Source organism: Solanum pennellii, chromosome 5 (assembly GCF_001406875.1).
Source record: "Solanum pennellii chromosome 5, SPENNV200".
NCBI classification, from domain to species: Eukaryota; Viridiplantae; Streptophyta; class Magnoliopsida; order Solanales; family Solanaceae; genus Solanum; species Solanum pennellii.
In genome coordinates this window covers 1,106,875-1,131,095 of record NC_028641.1, presented here as the reverse complement: position 1 = coordinate 1,131,095, position 24,221 = coordinate 1,106,875, and the positions used below count along the sequence as shown (strand labels likewise).

The window sequence follows — 24,221 nt, the reverse complement described above, 5'->3', positions numbered from 1 at the left end:
GTAAAGTTGGAGATACGTTAGGGAAAACTAAATATGTTGCTTCAACTGGGGTTAAAAAGGTAAAATCAAGTGCTACTGCTGGTTTCCAATGGATTAAAGACAAGTGTAATAAGCCTAAGTAAAATATTCTATTATTATTATTATTATTAATATTGTGTTTTTTTTTTGTATATAGTGTTTTTGATGTATTAATAATACTTTTGTTTGTTCTTTCATTCATTTTTAGTTAATTTAATGAATAAATAAGTGATTACATGATTCATTTTTCATGATTAGCTAGTAAATTATAAAGGCTTTAATAGATTGGTTGATTCAGTTTCTACTGACTTGAATTTAAGATTCGAAGTTGATTAATTGATATCTTTAAGACGTTTATATGTTAGTGCTTCAATCATAGAATTAGAAAGGATTCATGTGAACTATGGCTAGAAGTTGGGTGGATCTACGATTTAGATTCTAAAGGCTTAATATTTAACTCTTTTTTTAAAATTGAATTTATTAGTATGTATTTGAAGTTATGAGTTTGTCTATTGCTAATCACAATTTTTAGTATTTTTTATTTTTAAAAAAATTATATTGGCTTAATATTTAACTCTTTTTTAAAATTGAATTTATTAGTATGTATTTAAAGTTATGAGTTTGTCTATTGCTAATCACAATTTTTAGTATTTTTTAAAAAAATTATATTTCGCGTTAAAAGTTATGAATTTAATTAGACATAGGAACTCAATATCTGCGGGAATCATTTACACTAATACTTGTGTTTGGTCCAATTAATGAAATTAAGAGATTTTTGTTAAGTATATCTTTCCATTTCTACCTTTTTTTCTTAAAGAACAAATGAAGAAATACTAATTAAATTTAGAATTCTAAAGTATTATTAATAAAGTTAATTTAATACAATAACTCCAATTAAAGATTTGTTAAGGATATATATGCCCTTAAACTCGGGCTCAATTGACATTTATATAGGTTTTCCAACTTTGTGTATGTATAAATAAACACTTAAACTTGTATAACATTAAATAAATAGATACATTGTCCTATGTGGCAGGGCCCATCTCACTCGATGAGCTAGCTTTCGGGGTGTGAGATAGGCCTAAGACCTAAATTTTACAATTAGCAACTAGTCGTCCCTTAAATTTGTCAATGGATGGCTTTTGGGGTGTGAGTTAGGCCTAAGACCTAAATTTCACAATTAGCAACTAATCGTGCCTTAAGTTTGTCAATGGACACGCCCCTGATGTTCATTGTTAGGTTGATTTGAAGTTGAAGTTTCGTATATACACAAGTATTATATCCTAATTATATTTACACAAAGATTAAAAACTCCTAAACCTAAAATGCAGGAATCTTATTTGAAGTTTTCCTATTTTCAATTCCTTTTTTTTTTACTAAATTAATAAACCTATTATATAGTTTAAAACTCCTAATCTAACAAGACTCTTAATTTTATTTTTTTTAAAAACCTACAAACCACTAACACAATTTGTCTCTATGGCCTCCATTGTTTGTGATGAAATGTTTTCAGAGTTACCCTATGATATTATTCACAAAATCCTCTATAGTCTAACTCTGAAAGAAAGAGCAACAGCTTGTTTGGTTTCGAAAAATTGGCATTACATGATAACATCATTAGACGATTGCAAATTTGTAAAAATACAATATGATTCACACAAATACTGTGCATATTGCTATAGAGATAAACTAGAATCCTGTCGAAACTGTGGTACTCTCCGCCCTATCATAGTCAGACTTGCTGCAGACAACACTACTATAACAGAATTCTATTTGTTAGTACCATTTACATTGCTTTACCTTCATTTTACTCTTGAAGTTTTCGATTCGAGATTGTTAACTGTTTTGCATTTAAAATATTGCCATATTGATGAAAATGCTATTAATAATATCTTTCCTTGTTTGAAAGAGATGTATTTCGATCACGTTGCTATTTCTTCTTCAACTCTGTCTAATTTCATCAAGAAATGCCCTGCTATTGTTGAGTTAACTTTGATGTCTTGTTCCTATCTTTATTCCATCTCAGTGCCTCATCGAAATCGACTTGAAAAAGTTCATATGAATTGTGGTAGTAGATATCTAAAGGAAATTGAAATAAAAGCTCGAAATCTACTCGAGTTTCACTTGTTTAATTCATCAGCAGAGCTGGTTGTTGATTTACGCGCTTGTACTAAACTTCAAGTCCTGAATCTAAGTTGTGTAAACATCCCCCACCGATATCGTCATGAGGTTTCCTCCATTAAATCTTTATGTCTTCCTTTATGTAAAGGATTGAGTAAAATGAAAATCATGTGTCCTGAATTGGAGAGTTTGAGCTTAGTTGACGTGCTTGATTTGGACGATGCTTTCATTGTTAATCCCAATTTACGTTGGTTCAAGATATTCGATTCCTTTATTTTCCAAAACTCGTGTGCATTGATATGTTCAAATGTGATGGAAGTTGAGATGGGACTGAATTATGTTGGTGCAATCGTTAAGTTTGACAACATATTGTCATTGGGAACGGACACGAATGAATCAATGGTATGTACATTTACATAGCTCAACTTATGTTGGTGTTTACTTTGAGTAATTCAAAAGTTTGACGATTTGTCTATGAAGGAAGTAATGTCTGATCATCCAAGTAACTTTGAACCACTTCGTTTCAAGAACATAAATTTGAAAATACTCATGCCGTGGATACCAAGATATGGATTTTTGATTGATGAATTGATTAGTTACTTCTATCCGCGGACTTTGCTAGTAGAAGTGAATTCAGATGCACCAAAGTATAATTCCTTTACACAGGTATCCCACAATGTTATCTTCACTTCAATATTTTTTCGATCATCAATTATCATTGTCCATTTTTCAAACGTTATGTTTATGTAGGTCCTATTAGACGGACTGAAAAACTGGAGAAGGAAATCGGAAAGCAGCATGAGATTTAAACATAGTAATAAAATATGCTGGCATTATTTCTTGAAAGATTTCAAGATCCTCTTATCAGATACAAGACAATATCAGTTGGAGTTCCAATGGTAATCGTCTTATAATACACCTCGATGTTGCAGTTTGTTTATTTTTGCTAACGTCTACAATGTACTTATGATGTGTCGATTCTACTCTTTTATGTATACTCAGCGAAGCCTCTTCATGCTTTATTTTTCAGGCACTTCCATTAGAGAAGCCCCCTCGACCACAGGTTTATTTGGACTGTTTACAGGCAGACTGTTCTCGTCGTTGGTTTTCCCATGAAAATTGATGGTTAAATAAAAAACAGATATCGTCTCTGTTTTCCTCTGTTATATCTGCTTGATTCATCGGCCTGAGCATTTTTAACCTTGTATTCGTCTAATTATTTATTGTTAGTGTGTACGAAAATGAAATATATTAATCTTGACAAACCTGCTAAGACTCAAATCATAGCATCATAGGCAATGCAAAGTCAGTGATTCTTCGTGGCTCCCTTTTTTAGAACTCTTTTATCATCCTAAGTTGTTAAAAGTTGTGTTGACAATATCTAGGCGGACGAGGCCACAGTGAAATTGCCTGCACTAGACGGGGATCAAATCTGTGATCGTTATCTTTGTGTGATTGGAAAGTTGATTCAGCAAAATGCTTTTTTTCATTGTCGAGGACCTCTTTAACCATGACATTACGGACACTAATACCAGTAGACAGAAACTTGCACAGGGGACAGAACTGTCGCACCAAGTTGCAGAGTTAAAGAAGAGAATTTTGTGGCGGATATCATTTGGTAAGTCTATGAATGATATCACGAGGCTGTGGAAGCTCTGAGTCGTAACTCTGTTGAGTTTTGTGGGTAGGCTAACCTGATTTTCATATTCTTCCTTAATAGTAAGTCAATAGAGTTGCAACACATTTCTTTAATGGTGAAAACTATCAGATTTGGGCGGTAAGGATGAAACTGTTTCTAGATGTCATGGATATGTGGAGACAGCCAAACATTGCCTAACAATCATACTATGGCCCAAATCGAGAACCATAAAGACAAAAAACCAGAAAATCAAAGGCAAAAACTTGTTTATCTTCTTTAATTTTCACTTAACTTTTGTCTCTAAAGTCAGCCAAAGCGAACTGGGATTATCTCAAGGAAGAATAAGAAGGGATGAGAGGATCAGCAAATGCTAAATATTGATTACGTATCGAGATGTCATGGATATGTGTTCTTTATTACACATGGGAACACTCTCAAAAAGACCTCTCAAAGTGGTTTTCTAAAACACTCTCCTCTTTTACCTTGTCTTTAGAGATAGGAAAACACCCAACTGAATGAGCTAGGAAAATATTGGTGCATTCCATTAGTAAAGAAGTTTATAAAGGGAACGCATCTGGACCAACCAAGGTAAAGAGTTCTATTTAGAAGTCTTTACCTTGGTTGGTCATGATGCATTTCCCTAGTAAACTTCCTTACAAATCGAGTGCACCAATATTTTACTTGCCCACTCAGGTGGATCTTTTTCCATCTCTAAAGACAAGTATAACGTTTTAGAAAATGATTTTGAGAGGTCTCTTTAAGAGTGTCCCGTATGTAAAAAGAACACAAAATATATACCCCACTTAACCTATTTTGTGTTCTTTATTACACATGGGAACACTCTTAAAAAGACCTCTCAAAGTGGTTTTCTAAAACACTCTCCTCTTTTACCTTGTCTTTAGAGATAGGAAAACACCCAACTGAATGAGCTAGGAAAATATTGGTGCATTCCATTAGTAAAGAAGTTTATAAAGGGAACGCATCTGGACCAACCAAGGTAAAGAGTTCTATTTAGAAGTCTTTACCTTGGTTGGTCATGATGCATTTCCCTAGTAAACTTCCTTACAAATCGAGTGCACCAATATTTTACTTGCCCACTCAGGTGGATCTTTTTCCATCTCTAAAGACAAGTATAACGTTTTAGAAAATGATTTTGAGAGGTCTCTTTAAGAGTGTCCCGTATGTAAAATGAACACAAAATATATACCCCACTAGACCTATTTTGTGTTCTTTATTACACATGGTAAAAACTCTTAAAAAGACCTCTCAAAGTGATTTTCTAAAACGCTCTCCTCTTTTACCTTGTCTTTAGAGATAGGAAAACACCCAACTGAATGAGCTAGGAAAATATTGGTGCATTCCATTAGTAAAGAAGTTTATAAAGGGAACGCATCTGGACCAACCAAGGTAAAGAGTTCTATTTAGAAGTCTTTACCTTGGTTGGTCATGATGCATTTCCCTAGTAAACTTCCTTACAAATCGAGTGCACCAATATTTTACTTGCCCACTCAGGTGGATCTTTTTCCATCTCTAAAGACAAGTATAACGTTTTAGAAAATGATTTTGAGAGGTCTCTTTAAGAGTGTCCCGTATGTAAAAAGAACACAAAATATATACCCCACTTAACCTATTTTGTGTTCTTTATTACACATGGGAACACTCTTAAAAAGACCTCTCAAAGTGGTTTTCTAAAACACTCTCCTCTTTTACCTTGTCTTTAGAGATAGGAAAACACCCAACTGAATGAGCTAGGAAAATATTGGTGCATTCCATTAGTAAAGAAGTTTATAAAGGGAACGCATCTGGACCAACCAAGGTAAAGAGTTCTATTTAGAAGTCTTTACCTTGGTTGGTCATGATGCATTTCCCTAGTAAACTTCCTTACAAATCGAGTGCACCAATATTTTACTTGCCCACTCAGGTGGATCTTTTTCCATCTCTAAAGACAAGTATAACGTTTTAGAAAATGATTTTGAGAGGTCTCTTTAAGAGTGTCCCGTATGTAAAAAGAACACAAAATATATACCCCACTTAACCTATTTTGTGTTCTTTATTACACATGGGAACACTCTTAAAAAGACCTCTCAAAGTGGTTTTCTAAAACACTCTCCTCTTTTACCTTGTCTTTAGAGATAGGAAAACACCCAACTGAATGAGCTAGGAAAATATTGGTGCATTCCATTAGTAAAGAAGTTTATAAAGGGAACGCATCTGGACCAACCAAGGTAAAGAGTTCTATTTAGAAGTCTTTACCTTGGTTGGTCATGATGCATTTCCCTAGTAAACTTCCTTACAAATCGAGTGCACCAATATTTTACTTGCCCACTCAGGTGGATCTTTTTCCATCTCTAAAGACAAGTATAACGTTTTAAAAATGATTTTGAGAGGTCTCTTTAAGAGTGTCCTGTATGTAAAAAGAACACAAAATATATACCCCACTTGACCTATTTTGTGTTCTTTATTACACATGGGAGCACTCTTAGAAAGACCTTTCTAAGTGGTTTTCTAAAACGCTCTCCTCTTTTACCTTGTCTTTAGAGTTAGGAAAACACCCACATGAATGAGCTAGGAAAGTATTGGTGCATTCCATTAGTAAAGAAGTTCACAAAGGAAATGCGTCATGACCAACCAAGTTAAAGAGTTCTATCTAGAAATCTTTACCTTGGTCGGTCATGATGCATTTCCTAAGTAAATTTCCTTACTAATCAAGTGCACCAATATTTTTCTTTCTCACTAAGGGAGATCTATTTCCAGCTGTAAAGACAAGGTCAAAGAGGAAAGTGTTTTAGAAAATGACTTTGAGAGGTCATTTTAAGAGTGTCCCATATATAATAAAGTATACCCCACTTGACATATTTAGTGTTCTTTACTACATATGGTAATATTCTTAAAGAGACATTTCCGATTGGTTTTCTAATACAATCTCTGATTTACCTTGTCTATAGAGCTAGGAAAAGATCTACCTGAATGAGCTAGGAAATATTGGTGCACTCCATTACTGAAGAAGTTTACAATGGAAATGCGTCATGACCAACCAAGGTAAAGAGTTCTAGATAGAACTAAACCTTGGTTGGTCCCGATACTTCTTTTTGTGAACATCTTTAATCGAGTGCACCAATATTTTCCTTGCCCACTAAGGTGGATCGTTTTCCAGATATTAAGACAAGGTAAACGAGGAAAGCGTTTTAGAAAATGACTTTGAGAGGTCTCTTTAGGAGTGTTCCATATGTAATAAAGAACACAAAATATAAACCCCACTTGACATATTCCGTGTTTTTTTGTACATATGGTTAGACACAACCGGAAGATTTTGAGTAGTATTGATCATAAAGTTGAGTAAGGTCTTAGATAACCCAACCCCATAATTGATCATCTAGCGTAGGATAGGATCATGTCATTGATTCGGGTAACTCCTCATAAAGCCCCTGGTAAGGGCCTAGTTATTGGATCGACTGGTTCAGTTCGTCCTACACTCTAACAAAGTGTTGGATGACCGCGACAATGTGAGCAAGACATTGTATCATCATGAGGCTAATATTGTTGGTTTTCAGTTAGATAAACTCCCCAAGAAAAAGCAAAGTATACTATTTTAGCATTTGATATCATTGCATATATCTAAGTTGTAAAGCTTTATTGTTTTCAATGCATTCACATGCTTTACTTTACACAATTATCCAATACTCGTTCTTTCTTTGAGTTGGTCCTCGATTACGTATGTTCAGTCTAACCAGTGTTTTATTTAACTATTTTACATACCGTACATTTCATGTACTAACACCATTTGGTGTTGCATCATCTAATGATACAAATAAATGAACTCAGGATTGATCAGACGCTTCACTGAGATCCTGTCCATTATATTTCGGTGAGACTTCACTCCTTTCGGAAGGCTCCAGATTAGTTATTTATTTCACCATTTAGTAGACATTCTAATTTATTATTCAGATAATCGTGGATCTTGTCCCGAAACCTATCTTAGTTCAGCAGAGGCTTCATAGACAAGTTACAGAGTCAAGTAGATCTTGATCTTAAGATATTTTAAAAATTATTGTTATGATGATTCATACTTATATTTTAGATTTTTCAGAAAACATGTTCAGAGGTGTAAATGTTTATCACTTTTAAGTTTCCACATAAGTGTTTAGACTTCCGTTGAGTAGTAAATCAGTCCAAGAGCTTACTTGAGACCAGTAATGATTTATGATTGTCAGCCACATCCAGGGTATAGGGTCGGAGCGTGAAAAAACTAGTCGATGAACTAAAGTATTCTTTTGTTCAAACAAACATGCAGAGGAGTACTAGATCTAAACATAACCTCACAAAAATAAGTAATATTTTTGTGAATTTGAGTTTTGATGGTGGTGTTAAAAAAAGCTGGATTTCAATCCATAGAGTTCAGACCAGTAATGATTTCCGATTGTCAGCCACATCCAGGGTATAGGGTCGGAGCATGAAAAAACTGGTCGATGAACTAAAGTATTCTTTTGTTCAAACAAACATGCAAAGGAGTACTAGATTTAAACATAACCTCACAAAAATAAATAATATTTTTGTGAATTTGAGTTTTGATGGTGGTGTTAAAAAAAAGCTGGATTTCAATCCATAGAGTTCAGATCTATAAATGAAAAATTGATTTTACCTGAGATTTTCTTTGGATCATCCCAATCATAAGTTTCTGAGATCAAGAAGATCGATCTTTCCAGCAAACATATTCATGGATAAGAATCTGTGCAAGAAACTTAACTTATAAGACTAGATCTAAGTATTTCAAGAGAGTGAAGATGAAGGTTTAGTAAGGTTAGAAATACTTAGCTTGATTTGAAACAACATCACCTCAAGAAGCTTATCTACGACTTGTTCAATGTAAGATTTTTTATTTATTCGAGGTAGCAGAGCGTTGTGGAGGATTTTGATTGGCTAAAGATGAAGGCGATTGATGGCGCCTCTTCATCTTTCTCCGATGAAGACGATTGATAGTGCATCTTCATCTTCCTCCAATAAAGGCGATTAACGGGCCTCTGCATCTTCCTCTGATGAAGGCGATTTTCGGTGCCTCTTCATCTTTCTCCGATGAAGACGATTAATGGTGCATCTTCATCTTCCTCCGATGAAGGCGATTGGCGCCTGCCTCTTCATCTTCCTACAATGAAGGCAATTGACGGAGCATGCCTCTTCATCTTCTTCCAATGAAGGCGATAAACGATATCTTCCTTTTCATCTTCCTCCGATGAAGGCGATTGATGGCGCCTCTTCATCTTCCTCCTATTAAGGCAGTTGACGGCGCCTTTTCATGTTCTAGATATTTCCTTTTCCTCTCTAGGTTTTATTTGATTCTGTTTTTTCTATTTTCTTTAATGGGCCGGGTCTCTTTATTGGGCCCGGTTATGTACAAAAATTGTTTTGAAAATAGAAGAGGCTTTAAGCCTCAAACCATTTTTTTTTTTAAAAAAAGAAAATTACGCTAATTGGTCGCAAATACAAACTAATTACCATCCCATAATCCACCCTTGGTAACTCTCTAAATGTCTATTTCACCTAAGTTATTATAGAGTATGTCCCCTTCCTAACCGGACTCAATTCACCTTTATGATACCGTCACTGTGATGGTAAACCAGACTCAATTCACCTTTATGATACCATCACTATGATGGTATCATTCAGTATTTCTGTAATTCTTCCCTAAATGTTTGTTATGGTATCATTGAGGATTTCAAAAGTGTCTCACTAAGGATTGGGGATTGATTTGATGAAACAATGATTGTTCATCAATTATACAATTTCAATACCATGTTAATATATAAATATCATTAATGTACCATCAAATGACTTAGAAAAACTCACTGGATACTATACTATGATGATATAATTCATTGTTTGAGCGATTCTATGTTATGCAATAAATTTTTATGGTATCATTAAAGATTTTAGAAGTCCCTCATTAAGGATTGATGATTGAATTGTTGAAATAATGGTTATTCCCCAACTATATCATTTTAATATCATGATAATACATAAATATATTGTGATAGTATCGTTCATGTACTATCAAATGACTTAGAAAAACCTTTATGATACCATCACAATATATACTATTTGTGCAATTTCCCCTGAAGGCTAAATGTATGACTATTCCTCAGTGTGCCTGTGCTTGACACAACAAATGAAGAGGTTGATGTTTTGTTGCTAAATGCTAAATATCTACTTCAGAATGTCCACTCATTTTCAGGTAAGATTTACTTAGCTCGCTCCTTGCTCGCGGAGCGGCATACCAATAAAAAGAAAAGCGTTATCGGATTGGAATCGATGGCTTAAGCTTCTTTCTTAAGGGAATGGTGTGTGCTGACTTGTGCCGTAATTGAAATAACTCCATCATTTGTTGGGTATTTGACATTTCCCCATTAGTATCTAGGTCCTCACAAATGAGATATTTGTTTGTAATTATTTTATTTTTATGGGATACGGACTTAGTTTCCCGTAAAAAAAAGGTCCTTAGGTTGATATCGTCATACTTTTTCTAATAAGGGTGAAGAAATAATAAGGGCAACCATCAATTAATTAGAAGGGTATGAATGATAACAGGCCGCTTTACTAGTTTTTATTGTTTACTAAAAACCTGAAGACTAAAGTAATGATTTGGTATAGTAGTAACTATTTGATTTCAGTTTTAGTTTAAGTATTGTAGGACTATTTGATATTAGTTTTAGTTTGTAATTGTAGGTTATAGAATTTGCAAGTTTGTAAAGGCCCATAATTTGATTAACATAAAAAATCTCATACTATATATTGGCGGTGACATGTAATTATAGTTTTTGTACTATATTTAGAGAAGTGAGAAGTCATATAATATTTTATGGACGCTTTTTTATTGGGTAAACCGAAAATCGAACCGATAACTATCAAAAACCGATAAACCGATAAAGAATACCTTATTGGTTTGTTACCGGTTTAAACTAATAAAACATAAAACCTTTTACCCATCTGCACTATTTAATATTTTATTTTAAAAGTATATATGTGTTCATGTCGACATCATAAATATTGCATAATTATAAATAGTAACGTGTCCATGAGGGCACATATATACCTTTAAAATGCACTGTTAAATAGTGCAGGGATAAAATGTCCTCCATAAAGTTTGGTATTGTAACAACAATTTCGGCCAAAGTTGAAGTATTTTTCGGACTCCTTTCCTTTTAAAATAACTTGAAATATTTCAAAAATAATCAAATCATACGATTAAGATAATAATAATACACACTAACTATAGAGAAATCGAAAGCATCAATGCTAAGAAAAATCCAACAATCCAATGTGGGCACAATGAACGAAAAGTGGAGTATCCACTGATATCATTCTCTTGATGGTGTGTGTAAACAGTACTTGACCCATTATAATCCGGGTTTGACCCATATAACATTTGTACCCCTTCAATATCATCTCTTGACAACTCCACTTTCCTCGTTCCATCTTCAAGTGTCGGAAACATAACCGCGTCTTTTTCGGACGAATGATCCAAACCCAATAAATGCCCGATTTCATGAACCGCAACCGATTCAAGATCCACCATCCCTTCTTTCAAATACTCGCCGTCAACCATCCAATTTTCCTCGCCATCTAAGTGGAAAAACCCTATTGGAGGTGCAAATGCGTGTGCCAAAATCTTCATGGGTCCATCAAACGGGTTACCATCTCCATGGTCTCGGACAAAAAACCCTATCCGAATATCTGCAGATCTATAAGAATCCATCTCTGTAAAAGTTAACGGTGTTACTTTTGACCATTTATCAAACGCCCTCCTAAAAGCTAACTTAACAGAATCCGTCAACTGATTCTCCGGTAGAAATGCATACTTTAATTTACTCTTACTCGAAGGCCAACGTGGCTGGCCTTCGAAAAACGAGAAATGTGCCACTGTATGATCCATTGGAGTTTTGCCCCCGTAGTTCATATGAGTAGTGCCCTTTTTTACTATATCTGGATTACCGCATCTTGGTTTTACCATATTTTGAAGAGTGGAGATGTCGAATTCTCCGGTTATCTTAAGATTAAAGTTTAATTGATAACTCTTCAGAGCTGATAGAAGAAGTTGATCAAATTCATCTGTAAAATCATTGCTCAAAGAATTATCAATATATCCAAAACGTTGAAAATACTGTTTGATTTTCGCTAATCCTTTGATCTTTTGCCCAACGCGGCAACCCAAGTACTTGTTGAAATAGTTCCAGGTAGAATTACGAGGAATTGTTAAAACAACGTTATCGTAAAAATGAGCAGAAACAGGGGAAAAATGAGCTGAAACAGGGGAAGATGAAGCGACGATTATTAAAGCAACAATTATAACGACGGAGAATAGAAAAATTCTCATTTCAAGTTTGCGAAATGAGTAGGAACTAATTTTGTTGATTTGCTGATTCAATTAATTTTTTACTTTACATATAATTTATGAATCTTTCATCTTTTTGTTGTTGTAGAAAACAAGAAATGCCGGCATGGAAATGAGACAATGAGAATTTTTTTTTTTTTTTGACATTTTGTAAAATTAGTTTGAATGGTTCTTTTTTTTCTTTCTAAAAATTATAAATTGATTGTGATCGAAATTGGTGGAACAATAAAGAAAAGCATAGCTAAAATATACGAAAATTTTACAAAAAACTTACAAAGTTGTATACTGTATATTTAAAATCCATCGACAATACTCTTTCTGTCCGGAATTGTTTGTCATGTTGTACTTATCGAAAGTCACTTTGACTAATTTCCATAGGTAAATTAGATTTTGTTAATTCGATATTTTTAAACAAAAAAAATTAAATATTCTAAAACTATATGAAAAGTACTATAAATTATAATCTTTTACGTATTAATATGATGAAAAAATATAGCTTAACATGTTAGTCAAAGTTTTTATAGTTTGACTCTAAAAATAGAAATCATGACAGACAATACCGAACGGAGGGAATATCATTGTTAACTATAGATAGAACTATTCTGAGAACGCACATTCCATCACTCGGATGTCAAACGAAATCTGTTGATCTTAATGAGGTACTTAAATTCGATAAAGATTGCAACATCGTATAAAACTTAGCTCAACAATCGAAGGACACTTACGAATAAGTTTAAAGAGAGTTGAAGTATTAATATGAACGCGATTAAAACAGATTTCTTTCAAACTAGGAAACCAACTAAAATGATTCTTATTAACAATGCAGCACTATTAATAATCTCGAATCGAGTTTTTCAAAAGAAAAATAAAAAAGAGGAGAATGTGGTACAAGTAAATAAAACTCTGTTAAATTAGTATTGTCAGTAGCAAAATTGACAACAGGGTGGAATTTTATAGAAGTTTCTAGAAGATTTAGCACATGAATATTTCTAAAATACCCTAAACTATAAGAAAACCTAAAAAAAAAATAATCATGTTTTTCACCTTTTTTTTATATATAAAAAAAACCTAAAATTTAATACCCTAAAACGAAAATTTTATATTTCCTTGTATTTTATATGATTACGTGGATATACATGTGCCTTTGATGTATTTATGTTTTTTGTTTAATTTAAAAATATATATATTCTTAATTATTTTCTCTGTGGTGTTTAAAATAAACTTATACAAATACTTTTTTTAATTGATTTATATTTATAATTTTCTCAAATACACATAACTTTTTATAGTTTCTTTTATCTTATATAAAAAGTTTCTTAAACGCAAATTATTATTATTATTATTTGCCTTCTTTCATTTTTTTAAAAAAAATTGATTTTATTTATTCTTTGTGTTGGACTAGTGGTTTGTTTGTTGCTATTGTTTAGGAGTTAATTATGTTATTTGTTGGTCTCTAGGCTACAAGATTAATGGAGTTGGTTAGATCAGGATAATTAGGAGTAATTTATGTGTTCTGTCATTATTAGTTTTTTTTTTTTACCTATTTAAGAACTTTTAATTGAGAAACAAAAAGCACTTCCATTTGAATATCATTTCCCTTTGATTAATATTATCATAGGGGAGATGAAATCCTTACTAATAGATAAGTTATTTTTCGACGAACCATTTCAAGAAATATACTTACTTCAATCACTTGTAATACCTTCTTTAGTTCCACCAAATGATTTCTTTGTAAAATTGAATGGCTTGATCCAAAATTTAAAACTCGGCTATTTCAATTGCAAAAAGATAGAAAATCAAATTGACATTTATTACGGTGTACATCATTTTAATATAATGAATCATTTATCCGATAATGGAAATCATTCCAATGTACAGGCGTCAATTGAATTCCCTATGAAGTTAAATTGATCACTTCAAGAATCATATTTAGCTCAACAATATACACTCTTTTGTTATTTGTTGTTGAGCACTCCTTTGTCATCACCTCAATAGTTGGATACCTGATCTTCTCCGAGTTGTTGTACAACTTTCATAAATTTATCATGAAGGTCCATCCTCCTCTATTTCAACACCTTCACCAAGTTGTTACAAAACTTCCACGAATTTGATCCATATGCACAGCTTCCATAAATGTGGCATGAAGATCTATCCGTCTAATTTATGTTCTTCGCCTAATAATCTTATTAATAACTTTAACAGACTACTTCAAGAAATATACTTACCTCAACCCACTATAACAAAATAGGTATTAATGGCAATAGATTTAATTTTTTTTTGGCAAAAATATTTTCTGTTGTAAAAATATTTTGTGGCAATTAAGTTAATGTTATTATATTCAGTATGCTAAATGCAATAGTATTATAAATCTCTCTATTATATTATTGACACTTAATATAATAAAGGGTACTTATATTATTACTACTAAATTGTAGTAACCACCTCTAATCCCTAATTTAGTTGAATCGAATGATTTCTTTAGAGGGTTGAATGGTAGGAACCAACAAGTAGAACTCGATAATTTCAATGAACTAAATTCGAACAAGTGTCCTATGAACTTCAAAAAACTACTTTAAGAAACATTTACTTACCTCAACCATTTGCAATACCTTCTTTGGTTCCGCTAGACGATTTCTTCGCAAGTTGGACGTGTAGAACTAACACCCAGGACTCGACAAGATCAATGTACTAAATTCAAATGAATTCCTATAAACTTCAATGAACCACTTCAAGAAGAATACTTACCTCAACCACGTGTAGTACCTTCTTTGGTTCAACCGGTATGATTTCTTCTCACAAGGTTAAATGGTTGGAACCAATATCTAGAAATTGACCATTTCGATGTACTAAATTCAAATTAGTTCCCTATGATATTTAACAAATCACTTCAAGAAACATACTTATCTCAATTTAGTTCCACTTAATGATCTCTTCACATGGTTGAAAGACCGTTACAGATAAGTTTGGAGAGAGTAATGGGTTTAATATGAACGCGATTAAAATAGATCTCTTTCAAACTAGGAAACCAACTAAAATCGTTCTCATTAATAGTGGAACATTTTAAATAAAGAACGGTTAAAATGCATTCAAACACCATAGATTTATGATAAAATTATGTTGAGCCTTTGGCATACATAAGGTTTTTATAATTTAAACTATAGGAAACCGTTAAAAAATATCTTATTTTCACTTATTTTGCTTAAAAATATCCTTAGACTCATTTTTTGGTTCAGTTATACACTTTCTGAGTTACTGTCTATCTTAACAAGGTCCTTAATACCAAAAAACAAAAAAATTATATTTCTTTTCATTTTATGTGATTACACTGAGGCAAGTCCAATTCAATTAGTTGATGTGATATACAAAAATTTCTTAACAAGGTTTTTGTTTAATTTAAAAGAACAAATATTTCTTTCTCTTGTATTTCAAATAAATCTACACACGTGTACTTTTTTTTCTTTGCTTTATATTTAAAATTTTGTCAAATACACATAATTTTATAGTTTTATTGTCTTATATATAAAAAATTTCTCAAGCGCTCATTATTATTATTATTATTATTATTATTATTATTATTATTATTATTAAGACAATTTTCACATATAGCAAATAAAAAATTTATATTTGTATGGTATAGCAAAGTTTGCAAAATTGCGCTCCATAGCAAATATAGAAACTGTATGATTCGCTATGCATATACAAATTGTATAAAACGAAGTGTATAAAACAAGAAAGAGAAAAACACTTGGGCAGAGAACTGTATAAAAACGAAGTGTATAAAACGAATTATATTATTATAAGTGTATATAACGATTATATACAATTTGAATTTGTATAAAATGAGAAAGATAGAAAGACAAAAGAGATTTGACAAGGAATATACAATTGAATCGAATTGTATAAAACAAGAAAGAGAGAAACTAGATACAATTTGAAAATTGTATAAAACGAGAAAGAGAGAAAGGCAAAAGAAACTAGGTTTTAGGGGAGTATTTTTATTGTATAATTATAAGTGTATTGGACGAAAATATATGTATTTGCATGTGTATATATACAATTTTCTCACGCTTTATACAAACAGAAACGCAATTTATACATTTCGCTTCTGTTTGTATAAGTGAGAAAGGCGAGGGTAGCTAGCGAGATTCAAGAGAGTGGTGAGCGGGATCTGAAAGAGGGGAGAGAGGGGAACAAAAATATATATATTTATATAATGCTTTATACAATTAGAAACAATTTTTATACACTTGTGTTTGTATAAAAAGTGAGGAAGCGAGCGAGAGATTGGAGGAGAGTGGTGAACGAGATATTTGGGAGAGAGGCGTCTCTCAATTTTTTTGCAAACGTTTGCTATGGAGCACAATTAAATCGAACCCTAGCTACTTTATTTATTTTAGGTTATTAGTTTGCTATTATGTACAATTTTCCCTTATTATTATCATTATTATTATTATTATTAATATTTGTCTTCTTTCAAATTTTTTTCAATTGATTTTATTTATTCCTTGTATTCAACGATACAGTTACGTAAATATATACGGTTACTAGCTTATTTATGCGGTAGTGGTTTGTTTGTTGCTATTGTTTAGGAGTTAAGTATGTCATTTCTTGGTCTCTAGGCTACAAGATTAGTGGAGTTGGTTAGATCAGAATAAATAGGAGTAGTTTATGTGTTCTGTTATTAATAGTTTTTTTAAAAAAAAATCTATATAAGAACTTTTAATTGAGAAATAAAGAGCACTTCCACTTGCATATCATTTCCCTTTGATCAATGTTACCATAGGGGAGATGAAATCCTTACTAATAGATAAGTTATTTTTCGACGAATCATTTCAAGAAACATACTTACTTCAATCACTTGTAATATCTTCTTTAGTTCCATCAAATGATTTCTTCGTAGGATTGAATGGCTTGATCCAAAATTTAGAACTCGGCCATTTCAATTGCAAAATGATAGAAAATCAAATTGACACTTGTTACGGTGTACATCATTTTAATATAATTGATCGTTTATCAGATAATGGAAATCGTTCCAATGTACAGTTGTCAAATGAATCCCCTATGAAGTTAAATGGATCACTTCAAGAATCATATTTAGCTCAACAATATACATTCTTTTGTTATTTGTTGTTGAGCACTCCTTTGTCATCACCTCAATAGTTGGATACCTGATCTTCTCCGAGTTGTTGTACAACTTTCATAAATTTGTCATGAAGGTCCATCCTCCTCTATTTCAACACCTTCACCAAGTTGTTGCACAACTTCTATGAATTTGGCATGAAGATCCATATGCACAGCTTCCGTAAATGTGGCATGAAGATCCATCCGTCCAATTTATGTTCTTCGCCTAATAATCTTATTAATAACTTTAACAGACTACTTCAAGAAATATACTTACCTCAACCCACTATAACAAAATAGGTATTAGTGGCAATAGATTTTTTTTTTTGTAAAAATATTTTCTGTTGTAAAAATATTCAGTAACAATTAAGCTAATGTTATTGTATTCAGTATGCTAAATGCAATAGTATTATAAATCTCTTTATATTATTGACACTTAATATAATAAAGTGTTACTTATATTATTTCTACTGGTGTAAACGTGGAAGCTAGCAAAGCAAACCTCAAAACACCACGAGTAAGAAGACAACGAGAAATATATGAGAACTTACATAAAAATACTATAATAAAGAAATATTTATCATTTATATATACATACATATATATATATATATATATATACATACATACATACATATATATATATATATATATATACATACATACATACATATATATATATATATATACATATATATATGAGAACTTACATAAATATATTATAATAAAGAAATATTTATCATTTATAGCAATAATAATTTTTTTTCACTTGATCAGTTTTAATTCATGTATAGTACAAGTTTAATATATATTACAAAGAACAATTTATTATTCACATATAATACAAGTTTTAATGATGGATAATACATTTTTCATACATTTAATACATATATAATACAATGTGTCAAATTTTTACCAAAACAATTATAATTCATATATATTGTATACATAATTCACTTTTAATTCATATTGCAGATTTTACATAATATTGCAATAAATATTANTATATGATCTACTTTCCTTTTTAGTCTGTTTAAAAAAGAATGACCCTTTTTTTTTGCAACATTTTAATTTCAATTTTCCACGTGACATATTTAAGGGCACAGGATCAAACGCAATTTCTTTTCTAAGAAAGAGATCATAGTGATTGATGGCTCTTTCAATCCGGCGAAATGGAATTGGCGTGTACCAATTTGGGTCAGATTAATAAGCTTACGACCACTGAACAAACTTAGGCAATTTTGTACATTTAATCTAATTTTAATTTAGGACGACAAGATACAAAAATCTTTTTATACATTTAAACTCTGTGTCAAATCAAACCAAATTATTCTTTGTGAAATGGAGGGAGTATTAGATTTTTCAATCAACTAAAAAATAAGTAAGAAAATCTTATCTAGATTATATTATACATAAATGTTTCGTATAAGGACGTGGCGGACTCTGCCATCTCTTTTTGTTCGCTTCTAGAGGGGCTTAAATGGTCACTATACGGGAAATATTTTTTACTTAAATATATTTAATTTTTAAATGTACTGTTTGATTAAATATTTAAAGATGAAAATAAAATTTAAATAATAGTCTAAATATAAATTTTTTTGTCTTAAGATTAAAATTGATTTGTTTTAAAAAAAATAATATCGCTAGAAGGAGGGCTTGAACCTCCGACCTTGTGGTTAACAGCCACACGCTCTAACCAACTGAGCTATTCCAGCTTGATGTTAAAATATCGTACCAATATTTACTAATCATCGGAGCTTCTAAAATTTCGAAAAAAAAAACTTTTTTTTCTTTCACACCCGATGTTTGCACCAACTCAATAAATACGTATCATGTGTATTCAAACATTATTTTATGACTAAAACATAATTAAGTAAAAAAATATATTTTTATTTATTACTTAACCATTATAATTAAGTATACCTAGTTTGGTACGAACATTTTGATCGATTGCTAGTAGATTTTTACTTTCTAATTCTTTACTACTCCTTTTTGTCTCGTTTTTATATGGCACTAAATACTAATTCAAGACATAATTTAACATTTATGATCTATAGTACTTGTATTTATATAGTTGTATAAAATTAAATATTTTCTTGTACAAATCAATTATAGAACATGTGAGTCTTGTCTTCTATTTTTTTTTTATACAACTTTTAGGTACGCAGTCACCGTTTTTATTTATATGTCACTATTGTAGATTTCAAGCTTTTCAAAAAATAAGATAAGTTTATTATTGTGTTCTTATTTAATATTCTCTAAAAGTCAAGTTTTCAATAAATGAAATGAATTTATTGTTTAGTTTTTCGATATTGATCAAATTTATCCTCTCAGGGCTAATAACTCTCAAGAGTCAAGGGTAAAATAGGAAGAAGTTGTAATTTACGCGTTGATTTTATGAAATGACAAATATTACAGACTAATTATTTATAGTAAGAATGACATATAAAAAGAAACGAAATGAGTACTAAGAAACATCTATTTTAAATAAGGACGATATTTAAATAGCAACGGAAGGAAGGAGTAATATTTTGGTAGTTGAATTGATAGGGAATTAGGGATCACATAATAGAATAGGTGACTTCTAGTTCGAATTAATTAAGAAGTAATTAAACACTTAATACCCCACAAAGCTAAGAAAAGATAAAAAGGAAATAATTAAAAGGGACAATTAATTGACTTGTCCATTTAAATGCACTTATAGTTCAACACTAATTAATGACTAACCATCCAACTGTCATGTTCAAACAAGAAATATATACACACTTGTATATAACTCCAAATTTTGGACCCCATGAATATAAATGCAATAAGGAGATGGAAAAAAAAAGATGAGACATGAAATATCAAAAGAAAAAAAAAGATCAATGAGTTGTAATTTTTATTTAATTGTTTGAAAGATATGAATGAAAATGATGTAAACATCGGAACTTGAAAATTTGAGTTTTGAAGCTAGAGTTTATAAAGTTTATTTTATTTAAAAAAAATTCTAAAGTTTTATGAGTAAAAGTGAATTTTCTATTAAAAATCAGTTTGACAAATTTTTGAGAATTTTAAAATACAACATATGATCAAATTTAATAGTTAAATAGATATTTAAAGATTAATTTTAAAATTCAATCCAATATCCATGGTCAAACGTTAATTTTAAGCCTAACAAAATCTTAAACACAATAATTTTAATTAGAGAAATACAATAAAAATCATATATGAAGCGAAAGATATTATCACAAAGTGAAAGTGTTGGTCAATTTAACGAATAAGATTTACTATTAACTATTTATTAATTAGGGCTTATTACATTAGTTAAGCCACAAGTAAAATAATAGTTGAAAAATCTAACAAAATATTAAAAAATGAATAAAAAAAAAGAAATATTTGACATGTTTTGTTTAATATAGAAGGTTCAGTACGAAAGAAGAAAAAAGTTACATTATTATATTTTTGCTTTACAGCTTGTGTTTCTTGGTGAGTTGTATTATATATGAAAAATGTATAAAATTCAAAAAAATAAAAAAAAGACTAATGACTTTTAAAAAAAAATTGTCTTCTCCTCACCACTTTTTTTTTCATGGAAAATAAAGTTTTGGTTGTTGAAAATTGGGCACTTTTATACTTTTATAAATATCTACAATTACAAAAACTACAAACTTAACAAATATCTAAGGAAAATTGGGCACTCAATTATTTTTTAAAATTTCTTATTAGAAAACTAGTCAAGAAGTAAATAAGTTCTCTAAACTTTTCAATGAACAACAAAAGAAACATATAATTCAATAAGTCCTAAAAAGTGTTCACCAAAATAATTAATAAAATATACTATGTTCGTTCCAATTTATATGTCTATCATTTTAGACGTTATGTCCTATTAAAAATTATGTAAGTTTATCATTGTATTCGTATTTAATATTTTTTTGAAGTCAATTTTTTAATAAATGAACATAAATTAGTTTATTTTGATTAATAAATTAAATAGACAATGAACATGAATTAATTATTTAGCTTTTTCTTTGTTTGTCAAATTCATACTTTTCTCAATACTAATAACTCTCAAGGGTAAAATAGAAAGAATAATGTTATTTAAGTTATTAAAGAACAAAAAAGACGACATATAACATAGGAAGTAAAACGAAATAAATCCACTTTTGAATTATTGATTAGTTAATTTTTTCATAATACAAATAAACTAGATTCAAATTGAAAATAGTTATAATCTTCTTCATTCCATCTAGTCTGACAGAAAAAAATTCACAATAATTTTTTAAAAAATCCAAAAAATAAATAAACACATAAAATAAATATTCAACATATATGTTAGAGTAATTAAAAACAAGGCATCACATGTCTAATAAGTATACACTATAGTTGTAATGTCAAATGTCATAATTTATTAAATTTGTGTAACCAATATGTGATCGATATGGCTGATGAACCAGTACACTAGCTGGACCTTATGCCTGCTCACCAAGAAAAATGGTACTAATTAATTAATACTTATTACACCAATTAATACTAATTAATGTTTTTGAACAAGATAATTAAATTGATTGGACTATGAAGAAGACATTTTTCCATAACACAAAAAAAATGTAGTTGTTTTTTGGTCCCCATCACCCTCAAGTGATTAAGCATTTATAGAATTAGAAAAAATCTAACTTGTTGGCTATTTGAACGTTTATCTTATTAATTAGCAAAAATTTGATATTTTAGTTTTTAATTCCCTCCGTGATTTTTGCTTCCTCTACCTTCGATGTGATAATTTTGAAAAGCTAGAGATTTCAGGTTGGAAAGACTTACACGTAAATGATAAGTTTGATTCTTGAAGAATATCTGACAAAATCAAAATTTATACTTAATTAAAACGATTATAAATGAAAGGGAAAATATATATCACTTAACCATGGCTAAGAGCTAGGTATCACAATGCCACTTAACCACATGACAAATAATTTGTATTATGTAATTAAGTAAGTAGATCATACACTTATTTTTCTAAGAAAATGATGCATTTGTCATTTCAGAAATATATATATATATATATATATATATATATATATATTCAATTCTATTTTGAGTGTATAATATTCCATATTCTAACCTACCACTTTCATAGAAGCTTAATTTTTTGACAATGAAATTAAAGCCATCTAGAAAGAGATTGACTACGTTATTTTATTTCGAACTATATATCAGTACAAAGAGATATTTTGTCACAATAGATTTTTTTCTAAAAGATAAATTAGTATTAATTGAATTAATGTTACTGTATTTAAAATTATTAAAGCCTAATTTAGCGATCAGAATTATATTATTATTACCGCTAAATCTTTTATTTATTATAGTGTATCAATGAGAGGTTTTCTCTAAATTAGTTTTATATTGATTATTGTTATTTCTAATTATTTGATGGAGTAGTTCCTCGCATAACAAGTTGTCTCGAGTTCTAGCTCTAGGTATGAAAAACTCTTATTAGAGAGTGATTTTCTTTGAATGGGATCATACACAACACAAATTTAGAATAGTCGGGCACCAAAACAGGTATCAATCATTCGAGAGAAACCACAAAAAAAGGACCATATTATTTTGTATCAAATATTCAGAGTTGTTAAAATTTTTAAATATTTATATTCATATTTATTATTTTTACCAAATATAATACAATGAGATAAATTATATTATTATTATTACCATTAAATTCTTTATTTATCGTAGTGTATTGATGAAGTTTTTCTCCTAATTAGGTTCTATCAATGGTTTGTTATTTCTAATTATTTGACTTCTAAAACCACAAAGAGCCATTTTTCATAAAAAAAAGATAAAGTCATATATATCTAAAATCTCCAATTATGTCACTAGAAGAAAAAGTTGAAAAGGGAAGACTCATTCTAATTAAATTTTTTTCCTATATATTAATATTACTTTTTAATTCAACTCATCTATCCTATCATAAAATTTTCTTATCCAAAGTTAGTTCTTTTACATTTTTTTATTGGTCATTTTCTATATATCTCTTTTTGTGCTAAATAAAGGGGACCATATTACTTTACTTACCATACCTATATAATGCCCCCTACTTTTTGATGATCCATAATTACTTTTTTTTATAGCTAATTTGAAAATAATAAACTTAGACAAAGTAAGACCTATATATAATAAGATGTTTATGGTTGATACTAGTGATGTAACTTAACTCCTAATGCACTAAAGAAAGAACATATGTTCTTGATCTTGCACAAAACTAGAGGAGATTCATTTACCTCGTCTGATCATAAATTTTGAGAGTTTGATTTTTAAAAAATAAAATAAAAGTATTGTTTATTCACGAAATTTAATCCATTTTAAAAAAATTATTTTTAAATATTTTTCAAGATATATTCAGATATTATTTTTTTTAATATAATTTCAATAATTCAAAACTTTCAAGATACATCTAAATTCATGTGTGGCCAAATACTAACTTAGTTGAAATTTGAAAAGCGGTCAAGAGTAGACTCTAAACTATAGTTTACAGAGTTAAATATTTGTCCATCAATTGTGTCGAAGAATTTATACAATCAAATTACTTAAAGATCAACCAGAATTATTATCATTAGGCTAGATCAAGTAAGGATAAAAATCGATCAAGTATAATTAGATCAGGTAATGTTTAATGGCCTTATAAATGCATTGATGCTTGTCATTTTTCATAATTTAACTCTCAAAAGTACTTTTTAAAAAAATTATCCATACACAATTTACTTAAAAAAAACTTTTCAAATAAATTAATCAAACATAAATTAATTTTTTAAAAAAGTACTCTTTCGAAAAGCTATTTTTATAAAATACTTTTAAAAATAAATAGTTTTTAGCGGCCTTTGCTCTAAGTTCAACACAAATCTCAAACTATTTGGAAAAAGGCAAAAGATATATTTTTTTAATAAGATTAGTCTTAAAATTTTA

General features: G+C 30.1%; 2 protein-coding genes, 1 long non-coding RNA gene and 1 other non-coding gene across 4 annotated transcripts; 1 reads left to right on the top strand and 3 right to left on the bottom strand.

Annotated features, from left to right (window-relative positions):
* Window positions 1-764: 764 nt before the first annotated feature.
* Window positions 765-3,281, top strand: LOC114077224. The gene is made up of 4 exons (XM_027916950.1): window positions 765-2,541; window positions 2,620-2,805; window positions 2,890-3,038; window positions 3,170-3,281. The coding sequence occupies exons 1-4, from the start codon at window positions 1,498-1,500 to the stop codon at window positions 3,180-3,182; spliced, it is 1,392 nt and encodes a 463-aa protein (XP_027772751.1). The 5' UTR covers window positions 765-1,497; the 3' UTR covers window positions 3,183-3,281.
* On the bottom strand, window positions 2,952-4,714 carry LOC114077225. The gene is made up of 2 exons (XR_003578229.1): window positions 4,632-4,714; window positions 2,952-4,222 (listed from the first exon to the last, which is right to left on the bottom strand). It is a non-coding gene; the product is annotated as an uncharacterized LOC114077225 (long non-coding RNA).
* A 6,173-nt stretch (window positions 4,715-10,887) lies between these two features.
* Window positions 10,888-12,272, bottom strand: LOC107020143 (metalloendoproteinase 3-MMP). Its single transcript, XM_015220450.2, has one exon. It carries the CDS (start codon window positions 12,141-12,143, stop codon window positions 11,040-11,042), a length of 1,104 nt encoding a protein of 367 aa, XP_015075936.1. The 5' UTR covers window positions 12,144-12,272; the 3' UTR covers window positions 10,888-11,039.
* A 6,651-nt stretch (window positions 12,273-18,923) lies between these two features.
* TRNAN-GUU lies at window positions 18,924-18,997 on the bottom strand. Its single transcript has one exon. It is a non-coding gene; the product is annotated as a tRNA-Asn (tRNA).
* Window positions 18,998-24,221: the final 5,224 nt, after the last annotated feature.